Raw genomic sequence first — 25,728 nt, 5'->3', positions numbered from 1 at the left:
AAACTTACTGCTCGTATCACCCTAACAGAGCGCAGCTCAGCGTCACGGCCTCCCCACACCCTCCAGTCGTGGTACTCTCCCTCCTCTAGCAAGTACTGGTGACCTCGGAAACCCTCCTTCTCGTAGCCCACCCAGCTGCAGTCACAGAAGCAGGCAAAGGGTTAAAAAGCACTCATATCTGAGCTGGTTGTCATTGGCTTTCTGCCTCATGTATTAGCCCCTACCTAAATTGCGCAGCAGTACTATTTAGGTTGTTTATTCATTTACTGGTGAATACAAACATTAGAAAGCAGCACTTACATTCCTCCAAGTACTTTAAGCGAACCAACACTGTACATAAACACACTCTGCTGTCTGTCTGTCCTGGTCATGAAGTCTTTCATGTTAGCCGTTATGGTCCTTGATTTCCCAGAGAAGTACGGCTTGTCGTAGATCACCATCTGCAGACACAGAGTGGCAATCACAATCAGGACACACTGATAACCTTTTCAAGTGTCAAAGGTGTCATTCATATCACTGTTAGATAAGCGAGCTCAATAAAAGTGAAAACATATATAATAATAGTGTAACAACACTTTCTTACCTTTGGTTCACTCACGTTTTCCACTCTTGGTTCACCCTGTGGTAAAAAACAAACAAACAGACAAATACATTCACACAATGTTAGCAATAAAGTGATGTTTCTTTTACATAGAACATAAGTGGAGAAACTTGTTAGTACTCATAAGCAGCGCACTGTGCTGTGCCACTTACTACTTTGAGCGGATGCAATGATCCCACATAGGCTTGTTCCACCCCCCACGCTGCAGGGTTGGAGTACCCCCCCACCTCCAGGACACGTGGTACTCCCTGGAAGAAGGGCTGTCCGTACACAAGCCAGCTGAGAGGTAAAAAAAAAAGGTAGTTTTTCAAACTAGCTGAAATAAATTATTAATAGCAGAAAAAGCCAGCATTTCCTCACAACTCATAACTCATAATTCATAACTCACAGCCCGGCGTTAATGATGATAGAGTTGGCCTTAACGGGGAAGCCAAAAATCCTGGCATCATCAGAAGTGTCTCTGAAGATGACCTTCTTCCCCTCAGCGTTTTCTTCTGGGAAAAGACTGATTTCTGGGACGCTGTAGTCCTGAGGGAGGACAGAGAGCATCCATTAATGTCATGTGGTGGAGGAGACAACAGGCTGTTATGCTGCAGTCCTGAAGGAACTGAGAAATCATGTCCTGCAGCTGCCTCTGAGGGAACTATATACCCAGTTAACGCCACACATAATAATCCAAAATGTGAACAAAAATGATCCTGTCACCATCAAGATTTCAAAACAGATAATAAAACCTGCTACTACACTCCATAATGCACAAAAATAGTTTTAGAAAACAACTAAATCCAATAAGTTATTATATATTCTGATACTGTTAAAAGATTTTTGAGGCTGATACTGATATTTGTTGAACAGCTGAGAAGATGATATGTTGATCATGTATGTAAAAATATATTTTTCGGTATGCTGTAAAACATACATTTGCACATAATGGTATTACCATTTCTAAACTATCTCAAGTGTGTCTACAACTTTAGTGTTTGATGTTTTCCTACTGACATATCTGCGATAAGCTAATGCTGGCCAGTATACTGCCCTGGCTGATGGTCTGATTACATCTGTTGTAAAACAAAGTATTGAAATAAGTCTGTATATTCAATTTTGATTAAAAAAAGACACACACACACAAAAAAATGTTCTCATTTCAGCCAAAGTTGAAGATCATATGAATGTAGTCTAATTGAAATGTATGAGCTCTTAGAGGTCTTGCATTATATATCAATTCTGCATTGCAGTAATACATAAGAGCTGTCAAATGTTGTTGAAGTAGATGGAAAGGTATTGACCATTTCGGACAACTGGAACATTTGGTGTTTGGTAATTTGGGTATATTTGGGTATACATTTGCAAAAAAAAAAAAAAGGATGAACAGGTTGTCGTAGTTATTTGTGACACTAGATGGAGCTATTAAGTGCAGGAACAGACAGTCATTGAAGGACTACGATATACAGAACATCTATGAGAACTATTCAGACAGGACATTACACTAGAGCCTAAAAATAAAAATTTCCACTGTATTTTATCATCACCCTCAGATCTTAGCTCACGGTGTGTGACAACAATTTAGGACAACACCCAAAAACAACAGAGTGAACTGAACTGGTCTTACCCTGACAGCTCTCCGTATAGATCCGATGATGAACCTCCTCGCTGGTTTGGTCTCTGTCTGCTCACCATTTGTTTCTCCCTCCTCCTGTCCGTTCTGTAGCTGCTCCTCTGGAGGGTTGAAGGGGTAGGTGAGCTCAATGTCTCCCTCATCCAAGGCGATTTTCTCCCCTTTGAAGTTGGGTTTCTCATACAGCACCCATCTAGGGACGAGAGGAGGACAATGAGAGACATAGAGGTTACAGTGCTCTGGGCATGTGTTTGAATGCAGAATTCATAGACCCTGTCAATGCAAATAATGAGAGGAGAGGAGAGGAGTGGAGTGGAGAGGAGAGGAGAGGAGAGGAGGTTAAAGAACACATGCAAAGATGCAGAAGACAGGGAGGAAACTTAGCCAAAGCAACATGCTTGTGCTGCTCAGGGGTGGAGGAAGTACTCATATCCTTTCCTCACGTAAAACTACTAATACAACAATTGAAAATGACTCAGTAACAAGTAAAACTCCCGTATTCATAATGTCAAAGCTTATTAACATGAGCTAGTAACAAATTTGTATTCTTTTTTTGGACTTCCCTTTCATCTCTAAAAGGGGAAATTTTTCCTTCATTGGGTGTCAAACAATTAATTTAAAGTCAAACTCAAACTGTCTCCATCTCAAAAAATGAAAAGTGAAATTACTAAACAATAAAACACACCACTGACCAGTTCAATGCACTCAAGGGCTTCGCAGCTGTAACCATACTTGTTCTTGTATGACCAAAAGTTTGCGGTTAGCTTATGTTGGCAAACTTAAGACACATATTGTTGTGTAACATCAGCTAGTTCAGACTTTGTGGCTCTTCTCCAGCTGTGTAACTGTTAGGATGATCCCATAACTGTCACTTGGCCGCGAGCAAAGTGGCGGCAAAATAGTACCTCAAGAGGTTTACAGGAGAAATCCCTCTTTGATGAAACATCTGGAACATGACTGCGCGCAAACTAAATAATGCTCTTTTTGAATTATTTTTTATAAGGGATCATGTGAAAAAAATGTTTTATTTTGCTTTAATAATGCTTTCTATTTTATAAGTTGATCCATTGTTTTGTATGTAAAATGGTAACCTGTAAAGTAACTGAAGCTGTCAAATAAATGTAGAGGATTAAAAGTACAACATTTCATTCTGAACCGTGGCAGAGTAGAAAGTATTCATATGTAAAGTACAAGTACCTTCAAACCATTCTTAGTACTCGTTGTGCTGCTTGACTGAAGTAATCTCTTGATAAAAGAAAGTAGATCTTAATTTAAATCAAGGATTAATGGGATACAAATGCCACTTACATAACGCTTTAATTACAGCATTAGCTGCGGTTTGGGCAGTGGTTCAATGTGTGATGCTTGAGCTGACATTATAATTAACTCATTGTAACATGTCAAGCCTGCTGTGTGTACAGGTCAGAGCAGTGCCATCAGCGTCTCTGCGTGTTCACACTGTTGGCTGCGTTCGGTAAAACATTCCACATCTGAGAGCAGAGAGTGTGTTTAAGCTTGCGTGTGGGTGTTTCAGCTATTGATGGCATTTGCATGTCAACACGGCATCAATAGCAGTTTTGTTTTCATGATATACGAGTATATCCGGAGAGAGAGAGAGAGAGAGCGAGAGCGAGAGCGAGAGCGAGAGAGAGAGCGAGAGCGAGAGAGAGAGAGAGAGAGGGGTTTATTTGGAAAAACCACTGTATAATTACACACCTCACATTTCTAGAAGGACAAGGTGCGGAAATCTCATCTATCTCTATCTACCTTTGCAATTAGGTAGATTTTAGGAGGCTTCAGGTTTAATGTGATGCCAAGTATGTGGGGGGTGGCATGAGCAAAACAGACCTGTTTGTTTACTGCTATAAATGGTGACAGTTCTACATACTACCAGCTGAAAGTGACAAACAAATTGTTTAACTTTGGCTGCAGATTGTTGTGTTGCAATTATGTTTAACATCCTCACATCTGTACTAATTGTGGCTTGTGGTTGTGGATCATATATGAAGCACGCTTATCTAAATGTGCTGCTACACTTAAAATTGACTCCAGACAAGATGTGTGAATCCCTATTACATACTAAGTCTAAGTAAGGTTTTAAGTATATAGTGATTATACTCAAAACAGTCAGAAACAAGACTATCTAACTTTCGAAAGAAGAAACAAGGCTTTCTCCTGCTTACACATGAAATGTTGAATTAGTGTTGACACAGCTACACTGTTTAAGGGAAGATTTGGAATAGCAAATGTGTTGTAAGCATGGACAGTGGGCTTGCAAGTCAAACACTCACCCTCCTCTGATGACCCTGATGGAGATGGTCTCCTGCAGCTCCCAGGGCGTAGCATCGATGACATCACTGCGCACCTCGATCCTCTGGCCGCACATCCCCGGGCGATCAAAAATGTACATCTAAAGAAAACACAGACAGATGTCAGCGTAGATCATTTACAACACAGGTGTGATAAGACATTTTCCATTTCTTTAAGACCATCAGATCTAAACGTCTGCAAAGGGAAACGTCTATCTAATTAAATATGTTGATTAGAAAGTCACTCTTAATATAAGAAGCCAATTACTTGGGCAGTGAGAATGATACGATAGCAAGCAAGAGGTCAACCTGTACTACTGCAATATACACAACAATATATCCAGGTTCATATTCAAGCATAACTCCTATATTTAATGCTTATCCCCTAAAGACAACAACAGTACAAGGTAAACAGTAACAGGTAAGGTAGCAGGATTGCAAAGTAGCATTCGTTCCTGAATATCGTCAATTTTGCACAAAGACAATAAAATACATATATATACCAGCATATCTTTATTTACTCTTCCATTGTTACTTAGGGTTCAATCTGAGTACACTATCTTATTTAAGAAACCTGTTCACATCTACAGCACAGATTTGTTTCATCTATTCTGGTTTGAGGCCCTGCAGCATGGAATATTACCCAGTAGGTAAACCTAAATGTCAGCTCCACCTCCAGTGCTCCAAATCCTTCGTGGACGACCTCAGTGAGAAAATGAAGAGCTCTGCTGCTGCATGCAGGAGCAGGCCTGACATTTAAATGTTGTTAATATATGTGTCCAACTTGGAACAGACACATGTGGCAGGTATGCTGTTTTATTGCCATCAATCACAGCCTGAAATTTTAATGAAAATGTCTTATGACGTCTTTGGTTATCTGGTGGGAAACAAAGGGTTTAACCAGACAAGTCTCCTACTTCTACTGAAAAATGGTTATGAAATCGCAGTTATGTAAGAGGCCACGTGCTAACCCGAAGAAAAGCTCAGTAAAGTGAAAGCTTCGTATCAATGTCTTTTTCCCCCTTAAGTAAACGTATTCTGTGCATGGATGGGTAAGAGCATGTCGGATTACACTGAGATTCACAACAAAACTCTGGTAACATCTTTGCAGGTTGCTAGTATAAACTACTTTACAACTACATTTATGATATACTGCTGCTGTTTGTGTAAAAGATAATGACTAAAAAGTGCCACTCGTATTCTTTTGTGTATTGTTTTGCAGTCACACAAGTGGGTCTGTGAGGCTGTATTTAGACACATCGGTACTTTGAACTGAATTCTAACGTCAGACTCTTAAAAGGTCCCATGTTTTACACTTTCACAGTGTTTTATTGATTTTTTTTTTTTTTTTTTGATATCCATGAAAAGATATATATGTGGTTTTAAGCAACAAAACCATCCAGATGTAGTTGTACATCTCCTCTCTCAGGCTTCTCTCTGGACCAATCAGAAGAGAGGCTCTGAGCATGTCTCTGTGGACTGAGCACTTTGATACTTTCACAGTATTAATATAGAACCTAGACCTGCTTTGTAATCAAAAAAATACATTTGTACTTTGTACAATATGGGACCTTTAAATGAATGTGTGCTGCCTGTGGCACGAGAAAATAAAGTGACTGTTTATCTAGCCTGTGTTGCAGCAAATTCCACAGTAACACAGCCTTCACAGTGATTATACTACTGTCAGCTGTCAGCTTTGAATGTGCATTTATCTCAGCAGCATGTGGTTGAAGATTACTTGTACTCAAGGCTGTGTGTTGTTGTCAAGACTCACCTTTCCGGGACGAGGATTGAGCTTCCCATGCTCCTTCTCTTTAGTCAGCTATGGATAAAGAGAAAATATATTTTAGCAAATTAAAATATATGGTATGTGGCAATACATTCTTTGGTTTTCATCCAGAAGCAAGTCATTAATACGATAAAAGGTCAAGATAAAAACCAAGACAAAGCACAAGGTTGTATACAAATTTATATATGACCAATATTAAAGGAATACTGTCATTAACATTATCTACACATGTGAAAATGAGGAATGTAGTTCACCAATACAAGTTTTAAGGTTAGATCCAACCCTGATATCTCTATTCAGTTTAACTGAGAACGTGCACACAATAGAACCATGTGTAAGAATGTAATTACGCAACAACCCCAGCAATCATTTAGATTACACCCAGTCTCCACCTGGTGAATTTACACATGCCACACGATCCAATGTTAATGTCACCCTGTCCAACAGGTTGTGGGGGCGTCAGGGAGGAGAAGTGAGGAGAGAGGACATCCTTCATGACAGAACAAGTGCCTCTTTCACAGGTGGGAATACATTCCTCCGTTGTATCTTTTTAACCTGATGCTTCCTAATACTAATACAACAGTATGAGCTCACCAGAGGTCGGTTCTACAATTATTCTAGAAAACCGTCCAGTGGAACCAGTAGCTAATGAATGAACTCACTGTTTCACTTCTTGAGTACAATATGCATTTCCTGCTGTGAAAATTGCGGTTTGGATATATGTATTTTTGGTATGTTTACCTGTTGGACTTGGAATGTGCTGGCAGGTTAGCGCTGTGCAATTTGCATATACATTTACTAGAGAGATTAGTGTGTGTGTATGTGTGTGTGTGTGTGTGTGTGTGTTTGTGTGTGTGTGTGTGTGTGTGTGTGTGTGTGTGTGTGTGTGTGTGTGTGTGTGTGTTTGGTCTCAGGTATCACTTGGCCTCTCTCAGTCTCTGGGAGCTCTGTAGGAAACAGGTTATCATCTGGATCCTGTTACCCACCAAAGAGGGCCTGCTACTCAAGCTATTATTTCACAGGTCTCTCTGCTCTAATTGAATTTGGAAAAGGTTCTGAAATAGATAGATAAAAAATAGCCAATCTCAGCTGAATTTATTCAACTTTACAGGCTGAAATAGTCGCTGTACTTTTTTTAAACTGCAACATAACACCTTTTTACATTTTCAGCGAAAGTGAGCCAAGGAGCTGAGAGGCCATTTGGTGCCTTTTCAGCACTGACCTAGTAAATAAAAGAGTGACTCATTACTGTTCGCAGACATTCAACAAAAACAGCTTCCCACCACAGAGCAAGTACAAAAGCTTGACCTTCCTTCCTTCTGCCAAGTTCCTGCATTTCTCTTTTTTTTGCACTCTGAGTGCTGAAGCTTTGATATTGTTTAGATGTAAAGTTCTTTTTTCACATAAGAAACATTAGCTTTACTTGTATGACAGAAACAAATCAGTTTTACCAGCAGAGCACATTCTCATTTATGCAACCAATTCCTAAAATAGTAAAGGTTGTTTATCCCACAGTAGTCTTTTTTCCCCTTTGTTATGGTCTTTTCATCATTTTTGTCTATTGTATTTTATGAGTAACTGGAGTATTTTTGTGTGTTTCTTTTTGTGTATGCATGTTTTAATGAACTGCCAAATTTGCTCAAGACAATTTTGCACATTGGTTAACATTTTGTGTTGGTAGTTCAGCTTTAACCTGCAGCATATTACTGTAAACCTGACAACACTCACTATGTCTGAACTACTAATGGTCCCCATGTAGTAAAATCACATATCTTTATGTCCTAACGCAACCATACGTGGAACTGTTTCTACAAAACAGTGTTGTCACAGGACATGCTGCCATATTGCATAATCTACAAAGTCAACATGTCATAGCAATGTGTGTAATGTACTGTATGTAGATGCTTTATGGCAGAAAGCCCTGATCCAAACTGAGTGACAACTGCTTAAGCAATACAGGAGTATTGTTTGACACGGCATTGTAAACTGTCTGACAGCAACACCTGAGTCGGGCTCACAGGTGATCTAAAGTACACTCCTGGCTCTTAGAAGCTGTAAAATATGCAAGAATAAGACAGTGCCTTCAAATCATGGTTATAGCTGCAAAGGGCCTGTTACAAGACATTAAATGCAAAGAAGAAATCAAAGTGTTATGCAAGATGATTAAAGTAATGAAAATTATTGAGCATAAAATTAATAATGTGTATCCAATTCCAAAGATTAAAATTATTTTTTCAAACTGTTGCTGTCTATAGAAAACCACGTCTTTAGATCACCTAAGGACCACTGAGCACCACAACTGAATTAATATACTGTATATAAATTAAACTCAACACCTGCATTGGTTGTCCACTAACCAAGTATATTCACAAATTAATCCAGCCTCTTCATGAATACAATCAGATACAAAAGTACTGTTGTTGCAGGGCACTTGATTTTAGCTAATATTAAAATTTAATCGTGACACTCAAACATCCTAACAGCTGCTCTAGTTAAAGTGGAATGTGGTTTCTTGCTGGGAGTGGGTGGTGGTGATATTCGCTTGACCAGAGCTTCAGTCATTGTACCCTTTTTAATTCAAGATGTTATAATATGCCCTCTGAGCAGCGCTATGTTTTAAGGGCAGATTGGAGGCTAGCTGGTTAGCGTGCTAACTTCAGCAGAAGGAAAGACACGACAGAGACAAGAGTTAGCATTGGTGTTGCTGCTTGTGGGATGATGTTTCATGCTGCATTCCAACGCTTCTTCTAGACTGGTACACAAACAGCTGTTAATGCTAACGGCTAGCCATGTAGCAATAGCACAACTAGCTATAAAAGTAGCTCATTTCTGACAATGTTTTAATATCTGATGATGCCTAACTTTCACAGCTCTGCACCACGGCTGTTTGAGCAAAAGTTAATGCTAGTGAAATCATTGGTGCTTGGCTTAAACTTTCACTTTCTAGAACCTGTTGAGACACTTGCATTTCTAGCAATTTGAAACAGACTCTTTCAAAATGTTATTTTTATGTTTAAAAAAGTAGTCGGTGTCTGTTTGGTGCATAGGCTATATATTTCTTTCTTAACTTCCTTAACTTCTCCTTGCCTTTACTACAAAACAAGGTCAAACAACTGCATCATTCATGAGCAGTGATGTGTTTACAGCTGCCTTGATGTCCTATTGAAACTTGCGTTTCCTCCCCTCCTGGCAGCCACAGCTGCCTTCCCATAAAAGTAGGTACAGCAGATGGAATGTGCAGTTTCAGCAAATCGCATAATCAGAATATGCATGAACATGTGCTACAGGATGCTGATGGACAAAACAAATAAAAACTCATAGAAAGGAACAGATAATCAGTTTGTCACATGCTTATTTCTCTCTGTCAACTCTGCTTCATCACATATCAAGCAAACAGAAATATGAGGATAAACACAAAAGGTTAGGTGTGGCTGTGTGTCTGCAGGAACAGACAGATAACTAGGATGGGTGCGGAGCCCAGTTGAGACTTAAGAAAAAAAAAAAAAGAGGGGAGCATATAATGTTCTGCCAAGATTAAATGATCGAGAGGCCTCACACCCACCTGCTGACAAAAGTGTCACTGATGGTTTAACTGCATGAGGGAGTTTGCAGGATGTAATCCTATTAACACTTGGACAAACAGAGGCACACATCAGTCTGCATCGTGTTCAAAACTTCCTGAATGTCATGTGTTTTTGTTCAAGTGTCTCTGTGTAGTTGTTCGTTTTTACAGACTAATCCATTAGTTTTCTTTTGTTTTTTCAGCTGACTGACGTGAGGCAGGATAAATATGTAAAATATGTCACTGTTGACACCCACATCATAACAGCACACTAGCACGCTACTTTTACTGAGCCAGTTCATTGCATCCTTGGTCCTTTGGCACAAGTTTATACAAATATATATGTAATTGTATAAGTAAAATCTATAGATGGCATAGTTTAAACCACATTTTTCTAAACTGTTACTTGCATATGTGAAAGTTTCTATAGAATGTTAAAGTCTATATTATAGCACAATTTTAGCATCAAAACTACAAGCTAAAAATGAATGTGCCTTTTTTGCTTCACTAAAATTGATCTCACATCCAGTTGAAACAAACTAGTGCGCAGGTAATCAGCTGTCTAGGCAGAAAGCAACTCGATATATTTGTAACACAAGTGTGGTCACATTACCTGTCTCTACAGTTTTAAACTCCCTGTCTGAATAACATGTACTGCAGTGAATCCCCCCCCCCCCCCCCCCCCCCCCCCCCCTGCAGATCTGTAGAATCGATTGAATGTGAATGAATGTCCTGTGCAAACATTTGGATAAAAACCTACACAAAGCAGCTGAAGACTAATGACTAGCTACACTTACAGAATGCAGCTGACACTCATTTTGTATTTGCATAGACATACAGTAGATAACTCCATTAACATGTCCTATGCATGGAGAAAAATGATCATCAAAATGAAATACTGCACTGCTGAGAACAGTGGGAGACTGCAGGGATCTGGTTTTATTGCTTGTCACACCAACACCCCAACTTTCCCTCAGGGGTCACTTCTGTGCTTTCCAACTCTTGGCATATATAACTGAAACATCTAATGCTTAATTATAATGGTTTGAGTGTAAAATTGCTTAAAAGATTTGATGGTTTCTTGACAGAGGTGTGAAACAGGAAGAACAACTGAAAGCAGTGGTGTCATCAGAATTAGGTTCGGTTTGTTGACTAACAGACAAGAGACAGTGTGAGAGAGAGACAGAGGGCATGTGTCCCGCAGTGCGTGCACATGTGAGTAGGTGTTCTCATCCTTACCAATAAAAATAATTTTAAGACATGTCCTAAGCAGTTAAGACCTCCGCATGAACACACAAATGCTCGCATGGAAGAACAAGTGCATACATGCACATAAGTCTGGATACACACCCTTTTCTATGTGACTTTGTGATGCTAAGTAGGAATAACATGTACCTGACAGGTAGCGATTACGAGTTGGGATCCCACTGACTACCATTTTATTTTTTGATAACCTATGATTACTGCAGTACCAGTTTGAGACCGGAGGTGCACTGGTTGTTACTGGAACCATAAGCCACCACTTCCAACTTTTAACATCTAATGTTGCTCTATTAAAACTTGTATTAAGAAGCTCATAAATGGTAAATGTTACAGTATGTGAGGGTATGCAGTCACCAACAAAAGCCATTTCCTGTGTGCACAACAAACCACATATGAAGTCATCTCTCACCTATTGTAAACTGATCTGTTGTTTGTCTGTTTTACAATAGTGAGGGGAATGGATCTCAGAGTGAGGCTAAGAGCTGCCTACACAATAAATAAATATAAATACTGTACAAAGGCTAATATGGATTAATATAGATGTGGCTACCATTTCAACTTTCACTCATCCTTCCACTGGCTGCAAACTATGCATACTGCGTGCAACCAAACCTGGAAAGTTAAACAAAATGTGAAATAAAAAGAAAACTGCTTCTTTAAAATTGCATTCTCACACTTACCTTTGCCTTGGACTGCAGGGAACTGCATTATTCATACACAGTGTGCTGAGTTTTACCTGACCTGAGGCCTGCTCTTACATAAATTAGTTCTACAACCTATTTACCAAAAGGTGGAAATGCAAGAGTCCTTTGACATCTTTTAACATCCTCATTCTCCTCAGCAATATTATGCTCTTGTAACTCATGTAGACAATATAGTAATACTGTAATAGACAATACTAGTAATACTCACATAAGCATCAGGGAAGGCTCTGTATTTCGACATTAAATTCCTATCAGGCTCAGGTTCTTTGCTCTGGAACTGAGACCCTCCATGCACACTGTTGAACAATGAAGTCTGCTGGACCCCCGTGGTGCCCTCACCACTGAAGCTCCTCTGCAGGATGGGAGTGCCCAGTGTCCCAGTACCTACACCCATCCCCATCCCCTGTGTCTGGCCAAACAAAGATAAGGGGGAGTCTGTGGTGGTGAAAGGCCTGTGAAGGTCTATGGAGCCTGTGGGGCTGAGGAGGCGTGTGGGGCTGTTGCTGGAGGGTGGTGAACTGATGCCTAGTGGTGGAGGCCGACTCATACGAGCGTTGGGGTCTTCAGCTCCGGTCAAGGAGCCTGACGCAGAGGATGTGGCATTCAAAAGGAAGGAGAAACGCTCAAAGCGAGAACCCACTGGTTCTTTCCCGGGGCTGTGTTCATTGAGCTCTTTTAGTCCAGTGCTCATGCAATCACCTGTTAGCCCCGTTTCTGGCAGCGAGCCGCTGCGGTAGAGCGAGCGCGGGGACTTTCCATTTTCCGCTGTCTGATCCATGGATGATGACCTGTAGCCTCCAAAGATGACACTGTTGTCCAGGCGAGAGCCTGTGTTGGAAGACGGCAATAGTCCGTTTCCATTAAGCAGTGGGGATTTTAAGTCGTCGGGGGAAGAGTCCGAGGATTTTCTAATTACAATACTGTTGGTAGCAGATGCTCTCATGGGCAAGTTCAGGCCCCTTGCACCAGACTGTGGCTGCTGGTCCTGCAGGTGATTGAACACATGCATTAAGTACAGCAATGAGTTAAAATGTTGGTTCACCCGAGTTACAAAAAAAAAACTATGTTATCATGTACCTCTACAAGATATCTATTCATGCAGATTGTGCTGGTTTTATTAATCTCTGAGAGTTTTGTTGTGGGGAAGATTTTAAAGTACTCAAAAATACTCTGCTATGATTAATATTATGTTTAACATGGTTTTCCCACAAAAATAATAATAATAAAAAATTCAATGCTTGTGTCCTCATTGAGAAATTCTACTTAAACTAGGGGACGTATCAGAACAGCAAGTTTAGTTAGCATTTTCATTTAGTTTATGTTGTTTGTTAGCTTGTAACTGGTAGTGGCTGACACGGTGTTAGTGGTTGTTCTAATGCAAACTCTGGCTCTTTTGAACTGATAAGGTTTCGTTTTCCTTTTGCTCCTCCCCAGCAGGTTGAAGGTGATTGGTTCCTTAGATTTTTGATGTATAAAACCTGTCTGAATTTGTTTTTTTCAGCTCCTTGATTTTCATTGAAGGAGGACTTTAAAAAATGTTTCATCATCATCCCTTTTCTGCATCAGCAGCCAAGTTTCCACAGAGGAATATGTAGAACATATACCTTTTTGTAATCTGGGTGAACCTTTAAAGACAAGTCAAACATATAACTCCTATATTAGACAATGATACCATAATAATATAATATAAACTAATATCATTGTTTCCTGAAGGTACACTTAAAAATGTGAGAATGCGATTTCACTGTTGTTTTGTGAAAACCACAAACTCAAGTTATGGACATGAGGTTTCCAAAGACAACTTAATTAATTTAGGTATCAGTGCACTATACCTGCTGGCTCTGCTTCATCAATTCCAGGGGTGAACGAGTGTCTCTGGGGGAGCTCCTCTTCAGTCCCAGGTCAGCAGGTAGCAGGCTTACTCCATTGAAGGACTCGGCAGGGGTGCCTATTGTTTCCATCTTCTTTGTGGGACTGGTGAGGTAGGCAGGGGTATGAGAGGTAACGGGGCTGGGAGCATCCTCGACGATGGGAGGCAGAGAGGAGACAAGGACCTGGGGCGGTGCACGTGGACCCATGCTCCTGGGCCTCAGGGAAGGTCTCATGCTCTTCAGGGTATCCACAAGGCTATCCATGTCGAACTGGTTGGGGGAGTCTATGTCTGGGGAGGCAGGGGGAGAGGAGTGAGGAGCTCCAGGGTCCAGGTCCACAAGCGTGGCCTTGAACAATCCAGTAAATCGAGATGAATCGTCGTTGTTTTCTTCTAGGAAACCGTCGGTGCAGCTGGTTTGAAGTGCCGAGGAGAAGCCGGACACAGAGAGTTGTTGTGACTCCCAGCTTGACTTTATCCTCTCTGACTCTGCCTCTCCCTCCCTCTGTCCCTCTCTTTCACCTGCAGGTGCAGCAGGCTCCTCCTGCTCCACCAAGCTCCTCCTCCACTCATATTTTGGTTCTGCCTCTGGCTCGCTCTCATGGCTCGCATAAACTGTGGTCCTGTCACTAAGCCTGCTGCCAGTGGTAAAGTGTACATCTGGAGTGGGGGAGGAGAATGAGGAGGAAAACGTGTCGCTGTGGGGTTTGTATGTTGAAGCCTCGGAGGACAGGAGAGAGGTACTGGAGTAGGTGTCAGACATTCTGTGACTCAGAGAGTCAGAAAAAGAGGAATCCTCTGGTTGGTGTGGTGTATACTGGGAAACCCCCTCAAATCTATTTCTCCACCTGTAGTCTGAGCTGAGATCTGTTCCATTTGACTCAGTCTCCCTCGAGATCGTTTTAGCGAAATCCACTGTATCCTGGCTGAGACCATCATCGTATGTGATCAGAGATACTTTATGGAATCGATTTTTGGAGTCATCCTCCCTAGAAGGAGACAAGTTCTTTATGGTCAGTTTGGTGCTCAGGCTGCTGTAGCCTGAATTCATTTTGTCAACCGATCTCTGGTCGGCTTTTGTCTCCTGACTTTCTGAATCAGAGACTTCTGAAGCTGCAGCGTTGGTGCTTGAAACTGTCAGAGACCTGAACAATTAGAGAAAAAGAAAAAGAGACAAAAAGTCTGTTAAAAAACAGACAAGACAAAGCAAGAGTCTGATTTAATAATGGCAACTGTTCCACAATGCACAAAGTGCTGCAGTGTCTCCAGGGTGTCATGGTCACATAATACCAACAATGCAAATTACACAGAGACACTTTGAATATTACCACTTGCATGCAATGCCAAGTATAGTTTACAAAGGCCTCATAATTAAGTTGTATCGCAAATTCTAGTAAGAAATTTCTAGTAGAAAATGGAGAATCAGCTGGATTCATTCTACAGACAAACACATAAAACCAACAAGTCTCTACTGGAAAGATCAAGTGCAACATAAACAAAACGCTGTCAGCTGACAACCGGAGTTACTCAAAGTAAACACACTGTCAAAATTGGAAGTAAGTTCTTCTTTGTTGCCCATCCCACAATAAAGAATCAAGATTTTTATCAAATAGCTCCACAAAATCCAGAAATGTTCTGGTGGAGACGATCACACATTGCAGCGGTTGTTTGATATTGACTGGAATAGAAAGCAAAGACTGAATTTATGAATTGTGTTCTACACGTGAAAGTCTGCACATCTGATTACGTAAGTAAAGTGGATTCGTTTTTAATTATTGTTTGAAAACAGAAACCCTTCATTCAGGATCTGGTTTACATTAATTTGAGGTGTCTACAACAAAAATAAAAACTTCTTCCTCATCATCAGTATTGTTTGATGAACCAGTAATAGCTATTAAACTGAATGTCAGGAAGTTTCAAGCATTAAATCTGACTTTATCCTCCCTCAGTGAATCATTTGACCTTTAATAGATCTTTGGATCTCTACACTCTCAAGGAGGAGTTACATACATTTCGTTGACTCAAAGGGCAAAAGGTTTTGTGTTGTTCTCATAGACTTTGTGACTACCAGTACATGGTGGAAAGGTTTTGAGATTAGACAATAGAATGTACATCGTGACTCACTGTCAACAACCCTGACATTACACTTCAGAACTATTTGGCAGGGAAGATGCTATTGCTCTTTACAATTTCAAGGTGACACACACACGTGAACGTACAGGCCAAGGGGAGGATTATTCAAAGGTCATGAATAATTGCCTCAGTGTATAATTGAATAAAAGGTCAGAGAGTGCTGAATTTGTGGATAAAATACTGATGCCACAGGTACAAAGTGCCCCTTAAAGGGTTTTACACAATGGATCCTAATATCCCTAACAATATTAACAATAATAACAAAGCCTGCAAACATGTAGCTTACCACCACAAGTTGGAATATCAGTTAATTAATAAAACTAGACATGCCTCACTACCTGTGTGGTATTTTTTTTCTTCTTGTCATTTGCACCCACGGAACAGAAATGAGGACAATGTAATTAAAATGTTTTTTTTAGGGCAAAATTATTAGATTTAGAAATGTATATTTGTTCACACATAAAAAAAAAAAAAAAAAGGTGAAATACCGACAAGAAGAAAAAACATGTTCTCAGTTGCAGTGAATAGCAATGCAAAACATCATTGAGTGAATGGGTGCAAACAATTTGAGTATCAGTGTCCCTGACCAGACTCTCCACACACTGACCACACAGGATTAGTCACTCTCAAACTGTTGCTTCTGTAGATCCGGCCAAAAGCTCATGAATAGAGACAGTAAGATGAACATGGTGGTTCATTGTCTCTCGCTGCAACAGGATACTACATAGTAGCTAAACCACAAACCAGAGTTTGATTCAGTCTTTAATGTGGCGTTTTATTGTATTTATTCTACAATACAGCCCACCCCCCCCCTTGCTGAAATCTCATCTCATACAAATCTGGATCTCACAATGGCAGACATCATCTTTTTTTTTCCCTCTAAGCCGTTTGCACGTTTTTTTGTTTTTTTTTCCCAACCATAAGAGCTCCTGGGACATGGTGAGTACACTGCTGGTCCAATCACAGAACCACACCTTCACCTGAGGGCACCCACAAAATTCTGGCAGCGATCCCAAACCTCCTCCTGAGAGTTGGCTGAAATATTTAAATTATGTCACGTTTGACACAGAAAAAAGACCAGGAGACAGGTACGGGCAGATTGATAACCCACACACACCAGTACATGTACATGTTCCAGGCACAGGCACTCAAGATCCACACACACATATGTGCTTGGACATATAGCCTCAACTGGGACATGAAGTCCTTATGTACCTGAACACAGAGTGACTTTCAGTTTAGGGGAATGTTAAAGCGCCACATGAAAGGAAGACGTCCCATACAATTATGTTTATTCATGAAATGATTTGTATCTGCCTCCATGTCATTTCTTAGTAAATGGTCAACCCATTTTAACAGCAAATACTAATCTTTCTGTACTGATTAACATCTTTAAAAATACTCTGCCGTTAATAGCAGGTGTGAAGAATGTGTTGGAATTTGGTCACCACATAGTTGACCAAGCCTCACATGCAAAGCAATAGTGAAAAGCATTCCTTTTAAAAGGCATCGTGGTCTCTGGAGAATGACAACCATGTGTGTGCTGGATGTTTAGGATATTTTACTCTTTCCTAAAAAAAAAAAAAAAAAAAAAAAAAGAAAACTCTACAGTAACATTGCTGCAAATTCAAAACACAATGCTTTTAACTTTTAACATAAGACACACAAACTTCACAGACTAGAAAAAGTGCATCCAGGGCGGAGCCTTTTCGTAATATTGATTTTGAGTGTTTGCTTAGAGCTCTGTGCAAACAGATGGAGCTCACATGAGAAGCCACCGGGCAAAACGTGATTTCAGGACAAAAGAAGAAGAAACTTTTCACATCGGGTCAAGTTTCTCTATGATTTGTAGAAAACTACGAGTCGGGAAAAGAGTGCATGTGTATCCCATTAGCATGTTCTACTTGTTTAGCCTCCCTTCTCTCTACACATCTGCGGGAGGATTAAAGGATGGTTTAGGGAGTTTACAGTAGTGTTACTGCTGAGCACTTCTGCAAAGAGCTGCCATCTGTCTCGCTGTCAAACACCAGAAAGCCCTGAAGCTTTACCGAGCTCAACTTACACATCATCAATCACTTTGTTAAAGGTAACAGCAATCAAGAAAACATCACAACTATTCAGTTGCTGACTAGCAATTATGCACAAGTCCAGCGCCCTGTGTTTAACTTCATTATTGAGACTACCAGTAAAACATTGTCCTCATACCATCAATATGTATCTACACATGAGAGATAAAATAATGATACAGTAGGATTTCTCCTAGTGAATTCAGCAATTCTTGAAGATTAAAATATTCACTTGCTGCTCATATTAGTGTAATTCAGACTGACTATTTGAAATAGAGTCACAGTGTAAATTACGGGTTTGTAGCAACTGTCAATGAGGTCAGGGACTTGGAGCAAGTGATTTGTTTTTTAGTATATTTTGGTTATATATTATTCATCCAGTGAGAATTTGGGTCGTCAGTTCATCTAAATTGTGGTCAAACGTCAAGACTCCAACAACAGCCCTAAACTGACTCTGGTGTGAGACACGGAAAGACTAGAATACGTCCGTCTGATTAGTGACAAAGTGATAAATGATGTAAAGAAAAACAAACAAACAACCACCTCAGAAGACTCTAGGCCTACGACCTTGGTTTGTCAACGGTAGGTGTTAAGAGGTAGGATTTCCTGAAGATGACTTGAGTCAGGTTAAGGTGTGGTCTAAACTTCCTTCAGATGCTTTCCAGATAAAAGGTCATTTACAACAGTGGGGAATTCTAGAGAAGTTTGTCATTCCACTTGTGTCTCCTGTAATCTATCAGCCAACAGCCAGTCAGTCACACTTGGAAGGAAAACAAAGGACAAAGCACAAGTTCTGTCTAAAGACCTGCAGGTGGCTCAACTGGCTCAACTCTTTCAGATGTTTTTTCAAGTTAAGAGACTTACAACACCAAGCATTAACAATGTCGCAGATATTGCAACCATTTTTACAGTGAAAAAAAAGAAAAAGAAGGTGATTCTAATGGCATCTTTTGGGAGCCTTGGTTTAAAAGCATGTCTTACTCCTCCTGACTCCTGAAGCCTGTCTGCATTATTTATCTTTCAGTGAACATTGGCGTGCCTGTTCACCAGAATCAATGTTGGTGTTGGAGGCCGCAACTTGATTGTTGGCAGGTTATGGAAAAAAAAACATAGCTGGAGCTATAAATGATAGGCATTTCAAACACACACACACACACACACACACACACACACACACACACACACACACACACACACACACACACACACACACACACACACACACACACACACTCTGTTGGAAAACAACTCCTTTTTTATTGCCAATCAGTCTGACACTGTTTGGCAAGATGTAACCACAACATTCCAGTTCACCACTTTGACTCAACATGTACACAGTTGCACAAAATCTATCTTAACCAAAGGCGACAACTGTTCCTCATATAAAAACCTTGTTTTTATAGGCCATGTTTCATAAAAGTAACTATACCTGGTTCTTCATTCTGATTCATATGTGTTTTGAGGGTTGTTTGAGTTATTCTTGTAATACTACATATATAATAGTTGCTCGTTTCTGCCATATGTGACAAGCCTTCCTTATCTCCTAATCCTCTGTGTCTCTGTAATGTAGTAATCGGTCAGCCAGCGTCCTCCAGCCAAGTAAAAACATGTCTCTGCTGCCATCTAGTGGTTTTATAGAGCAGCATAGATGTGCAATAATCTGACACAGCATGAATAAATAGGAAATCACACTGAAAAATCAGCAACGTTTAAGCAGTGAGATCAAAAACACAAGCGATACACATATAGCCAAAACATGCCTTTTTGCTGTGAATACAGCAAAGCAGATTGAAGCTTTTCCTTTATGTTGTGCGCTACCTAAAGATTCTGCATCTTTACAAAATGTAGCTACAACGTTACATCCACACCTGTCACATCAAGTCCAGGAAAATATCGTCCTCCTGAGAAAAAAAATCTACCTCTCCCATCACCTCACAGCAAAAAAAAAAAAAAAAGAAAAAAGAAAAAGAAGGGAGGTTTTGTTCTCTGTATGCAAATGTTTAACACTTTTAACACAAACCAAACAGTCAAGTAGGAAGAGATGGACCAGGAAAACACACACCTCTGCACAGTAACACATGCTCAAATACTGGAGCTCACTCTGCTGTGAGCTATTTTCTCTTGAAAGCCATAAGGTCAAGGTGTGGCCATGACCTGAAAACTCACTCGTGCTCTTCCTTCAGCCTTATCTGTTCCTGCAAATTAAAATACTTGATCAAGGGCCAGCGTCATGCGAAATCTAAAAATGGGATGTTGTAGCACCAGAACATAACTGTGTCATATAAACATTATATGCAAATGAACATTCCGGCATGAGGCCCAGTTCGACATGTGACAGGACAGGTTGTGGAACCAGAATAGATCATGATTTGATGAGTAAGGACAAGCTTTAACCATTTAGTGCAAAAAAATAGGGCGGCAGCTAATGGTTATTTTCATTGTGGATTAATCTGTTGATAATTTTTTCATGATTCATTGATCAATTGTTTAGTCTAAATGACGTCAGAAAATAGTAGCCTTCAAATGGCGTGTTGTTTTCAACCAAAACCAAAAGATGTTCAATGTACAATCATATAAAACAGAGATGAGAAGCTGACATCACAAAATATTTTGCATTGTACCTTGACAAATGATCTTAACTATTATTAGATCATCAAAACGCTGACTGATTATTTTTCTTTTGATCGAAAATGAATTAGGTCCTTGCATATATGTGAGTTTTGGGGTGTGGCTCTGCTCCTGTGACGAATGCAGTCACAAACTCAAATCAACTTGAAAATTATTCAGCAACAGTTTTGATAATTGATTCATAAATTAATGAATCAAATATGCCAAATATTCACTGGTCCCAGCTTCTAATATTAAAAGATTTTCTCAAATGTTTCATATTGTTGTAAAATGAATCGGTTAATCGATTAATTGAAATGTGAGGGCCAATGTGAGAGTTGTCTGTATCTTTATAATAATAATAATAATAATAATAATAATAATAATAGTTTATTTGTTTAGCACTTTTCAATACAAATAACAAAAGTGCCTCATGTGTCAAATACAAAACATCAAAACAAATCAAAGTGAAATGCAAATGAAATTAAAAAGACATCACACAGTCAAAACTTTTTGATAAAATGTGTCTTAAAAAACAGGGAACTGACTCTTCAAGTCTGATCTCCTCTGGTAGGTTGTTTACGCCCCCATAAATCAATGCTGCACCCCCATAGTACCGAGTGGCGGCTCAGAGTTGTAAACATACGTAGAGTGGACTAACTTACTGCTGGTCTTCTTCTTGCTAAACACTGTATACGGATCGTGACATGTGATCTCTGGACGATAAATGCTCGTTGGATTGATCAATCCGAGTCGGCTCATCAGGATGAGAGTATGTGAAAGTGAGAGTTTAAAACAATTAGTGACCTTACTTAACGCTTAACATATGGTAAATAAAAAAGGGTGTGTTCAAAGCCTCACAGGTCTGTTGGTAAACAAGGCAGATAATCCACCGCTGACCTTTTTACCTGAGGAAATGTTTAGCCATCACACATTTCTGGGCCTTATCAGATGGTAAGGCGAGAATGTTAAGTTTACCCATGTATTGTATTATTGTCTAGGAAGCACGTGTGTATCACTTCCCTTAAACAAGATATCAACAATACTTATGTACGTCTAACAACCCCTCAGGCGATATGTCATACAAGCCTACACAGAAGCTACAGAGGCTGCAATTTCCTAAATGACAGCATTCTCACCTGAACTCACACTTGCTTCACTTTCCCCTGATGCTCCCTAAACTTGAATTTTATGGAGTGAAAACCATCTGTTATACACAGACTTGACAGCTACTTAACGTACCTGAACCTACCTATCTATCCCATTTATGTTGATCTTAGAATCCAGTACACCTGCAGCCCTGGACTCAAACACACACTCACACTTTTTTTTCCCAGCATTGTAAGACTTGTCACTTACCCCTGATTCAGGTCGGGCTGGGCTTCTGCCGGATGCTTGGGTCTCTCCGAGAGCGCCTCTGCAGGTTCGGTATCGGGAGGGTGTGTGTCTGTGTTGCTGGAGTTTGACAGCTCGACTGCCACCTGTTCCTGCTCCGTCCCCTTTCTCTCTGTGCTCTGAGTAATAGTATCCGCCCACTCACTACTCTGCAGAGCCCTATTGTGTTCAATCTCTGTGGCGTCTGATTGCAGCTCAGTGCAGTGTGTTAAAACGCCTGTGACAACCTCTGCTCCAGTGGAAGCATCAGTGGCTGCGCTTGTTGTAGCGTTACCGCCGGCTTCTTTGCTCACTTCTCCTCTCTGGTCTGCAGTCAGTGAAACTAGCTCCTCTGCCTCTCTACATGTGGGTGTGATCACATCTTCCTCTCTAGTGTTACTGGAATCAGCATGTGTACATTCAGCGCTCCTGATGTCTTTGTCAGCCGGATATCGTGTTTCCTGGCTTGGGAGTTTCTTCTCTCCATTCAGGTGGTCTTCTGTTTCCAAGTCCACCGTCCAGTTTCCCTCTGAACGCCCCCACCGCACATGCGGCTCACTGGAGGGTGGAGCAACCTCGCATACCATCAGTGTGTTCACCTGCTGAACCGGTGTGGCCAGTAACTCCTCTTTTCTCCCATCCTCCTCCTCCCCCTCTTCTTTAATCTTTGGCAACGCTGTGGTGGCCATTTCTTTCTCCTGACTCTTTGCATCACTGCTTACAAGAAACTCAGACTTTCCAGGGTCTGAACTCTGACCTCTCAGTTGTTGCTGGATTTCAGTTTGGCTATCTTTCATCTCTTCTTCATTACCCATATTGCCTCTGTCAGTCTGTATTTTGACAGTCACCTCCCTCCAATCCCCCTCATCTGTCTTGCTACTTCCTTTATCTGCAATCTCCCCCTGCTCCATCTCTTTCACGGCATCCAGCGCGCAAATTTCTTCTCTGTCATCCATGGTGTACATCTCGTCTTCCTCGCTCTCCTCTGCGTTGTCCTCTTCAGCGCTGTAGTACATCTCCATGGCACTGCCATCGTCTGATCCCACGCTCAGATACGTCGGGCTTAAGGTCCCCTCACACCCTTCCGTCAGCCCAGAACCAAACACGGCGTAAAAACTTTCCCTCGTTTCGATTTTTAACCCAAGACCGTTTACTGTGCTCATTTTATCAAGCACAGGAGAGGGACAGCCAGAATCAGCGCTTGCTTCGTTAGACACTAACTCTTTGACCAGGATCACTCTCTGTTTGGAGTCAGTAACCCGAGTATCCGTCCCTTGGGATGTTACATAGTCAGAAGTGGGAGGGGCAGAGTTTTGAACCACAGGGACTGACCTGACAGTGTCTTGAATGAGGCTAAAACCGCCTGATTTCATCTCTGACTGGGAGCGAGTCAGCTCTGAATAAGGAATGTCTTCACCAGCTGCTTGAGAAGCTGAAGTGAGAGAGGAAGGGAGACATCTGTGCTGGATGTCTGTATCTGTTTGAAGATCAGTCGCAGTATAACTTTGGTAAGAGGTAAATCTCTCACTCGACCCGGCGACCTTGAAGTTGGCACGCGTGTTGGCATAACTGCTTTCTGCATCGGCCACTCTGCGAGCGGCAGAGTCATGTGAGGACGACAGGCGAGAGTATGTAACGTTAGTTTCTGCATGACGTTCGTCGAGGGTTTTAACCACGACAGGCTCCGGTTTGGTGTTCAGATGTCTTACCTCGGTGCGGATTTGAGGTGGAGGGGTTGGGAGGGATGACATTATCTCAGAGGTAAAACTCTGGGAGAAAAGCGACTCGTACAACGCTCCATAAACTACATCCTCACCGTGAGGAGTACTCTTTTCACTGCTAACAGCCGAGGTTGCGGTGACACCGTTGGCGGTTTTGGGAACAGATTTCACGGTGCGAGAATCTGAGACCCTTTTGTGGATGGTGGCAGCGTCTGCGCTACGAGCAGGGATGTCATTGTCATTGTCATTGTGAGGAACGGGGGTTGACTCTGTAATTGTAGCATCAGTTCTGGAGTCAAAACTTGTCAGGGAGGCCTCACCACTTGGAGCTGTGCTGTCAGCTATGTCAGGGGCGTCAGGTTGATGATGTGATAATGTAACACTGGTGGGTTCGGTAGGAGAGATCTCTGTTATTGTGTAAGGCTGCCGGGGGATATCATTACCACGAGGGTCGACAAGTGCTGCTGCTTTGTGATCTGAGGTGTCAGGCGCGATCGGAGGCTGGCTAGCCGGAAGGCTCGGTGCAGTCTGGGTATCAACAACAGAGATCCTTTCTGTGTGAGACATGGGAGCGGGAGATCTGGCAGCACTTTCGGATGAGTTGTCATGAACAGGAGTGTTCAATTTCTCATCATCCAGCTGGAGCTCTGGAATGGAAGCAATGGGTGCCTTTGGCGTTTCCTCCTGCACATCCGAATGTTCGGAGCCGTTCATTTGACGTTCCTTTGGTTCCGGTTGGGTGTTTACAGTGACAAATGACTCTGGTTGGTTAGAGATAGTGAAGTAAGATCCTGATTGGTTTTTGCCTACAGCGGGAGGAGAAGGGATGTCAAATGTGTCACTGGTGTCAAGCTCCGGTTGTGACATACTGAACGTCGTCTTCATCTTGGCCTGATCCAGCTCCATCTGCCTGAGGTCCAGATCAGTCTAGAAGAAGATGATGATGAAATAATGGAGAACATGCGGTCAAGACAATAATGGAAGCAATAATCATTTGTAGATGTGGATAAGTTACCCCTTGTGTGCCTCCCATTTATTATCATTTCATCTAAGTCCACAGAGCTGAGCATTGTGTTATTCTGAAAGATAAATCCCTGCTGGTGTTTGAAACGCTCAGAAGGTTGTTTTGTATTTTCCGAAATCCTGAAACATTCTTCTAATGATGATCAATAACAATAATCTTTTGTCCACTGATCAAAATAAAATGGTTTTAAACTGTTACCTAAATTGCAACTTTTGTATTTCATAATACAAAAATAAGATGGCAGTTGGAAGTTAAATTTTTCCTTAATCAGTACAATGTGGAAAAATACACATTTGTTTTTAAGAATGAAAATGTCAAAAAATGATTAAAAAAAACAATGGAAGAAAACAACATAACACACATAAATATACCCGATGGTATTTTTTATACTTTGGTTTGTGAAAATGGATTAAAAATGTTTAAAATTTTGCAGCAGGATAAATATTGTTTAACAGAAATGGAGGCACAAGTCTGTGACGATTCTGGAAATAACTACAAAACACTTTTAAGTGCTGTACTGGGTTTTGGAAAGATCACGACTGGATGACTCTTCCAGAACAGATGCTTTGCAGTGGTAAAACGGACATGATATGATAATGATAATATATGAGGGGCACAAGTCGATGCTATTGATAATTCAGAATAATATACAATATAACCACAGAGCTACTGGAGGAAAACAACACTCAGTGAATGATGTTACCTCCGCTTGCTCTTCAATGCCTGGGCTGTGAAGGCCGAACGTGCTCTTTGAGATATTGGCTTCATCCTTCTTCTTCCTCTTTCCAAAGCCAAAGGAAAAGGTTGCAAACCGTTTGGGTTTACGGAGGTCCATCTCTGAGTAGCTGAATTCCTTGCCCTGAGAAGAAGAGGGAAAGATGGAGGGAGAGAATAAATGAAATACAAAATGTATTTTATCTTATGGTAGTCTTTTTTATTTGTGTATTTTAGATTTGTATTTGTTTATTTGTGTTATGTAAATGAGCATTTTTGCTAAATTCCCACATGTTAGATTATGTATTTTATACTGATGTTCATTAACATGCATTGTCCCCTATAAAATAAACAACTAGATGAATATAACTTGTTA

The 25,728-nt window shown here is 40.9% G+C and overlaps 1 protein-coding gene across 1 annotated transcript in view; it reads right to left on the bottom strand.

Moving 5' to 3' along the window:
- LOC130184304 (uncharacterized) overlaps positions 1–25,480 on the bottom strand; it is a 31,443-nt gene extending 5,963 nt beyond the window's left edge. Inside the window, exons 1-12 of the mRNA XM_056400232.1 lie at positions 25,342–25,480; positions 21,879–24,541; positions 13,676–14,858; positions 12,052–12,828; positions 6,300–6,347; positions 4,508–4,626; positions 2,211–2,409; positions 990–1,129; positions 754–880; positions 584–619; positions 301–440; positions 9–135 (exon numbers count right to left, since the gene is read on the bottom strand). Coding sequence (XP_056256207.1) covers positions 9–135; positions 301–440; positions 584–619; positions 754–880; positions 990–1,129; positions 2,211–2,409; positions 4,508–4,626; positions 6,300–6,347; positions 12,052–12,828; positions 13,676–14,858; positions 21,879–24,541; positions 25,342–25,473 — 5,691 coding nt within the window. The 5' untranslated portion in view covers positions 25,474–25,480. The remainder of the gene's footprint in view (positions 1–8; positions 136–300; positions 441–583; positions 620–753; positions 881–989; positions 1,130–2,210; positions 2,410–4,507; positions 4,627–6,299; positions 6,348–12,051; positions 12,829–13,675; positions 14,859–21,878; positions 24,542–25,341) is intronic.
- Between the last annotated feature and the right edge of the window lie 248 nt (positions 25,481–25,728).

Source organism: Seriola aureovittata, chromosome 16, assembly GCF_021018895.1.
Source record: "Seriola aureovittata isolate HTS-2021-v1 ecotype China chromosome 16, ASM2101889v1, whole genome shotgun sequence".
NCBI classification, from domain to species: Eukaryota; Metazoa; Chordata; class Actinopteri; order Carangiformes; family Carangidae; genus Seriola; species Seriola aureovittata.
The sequence above is the reverse complement of the archived record's forward strand: the minus strand, read 5'-3'. Positions and strand labels throughout refer to the sequence as shown.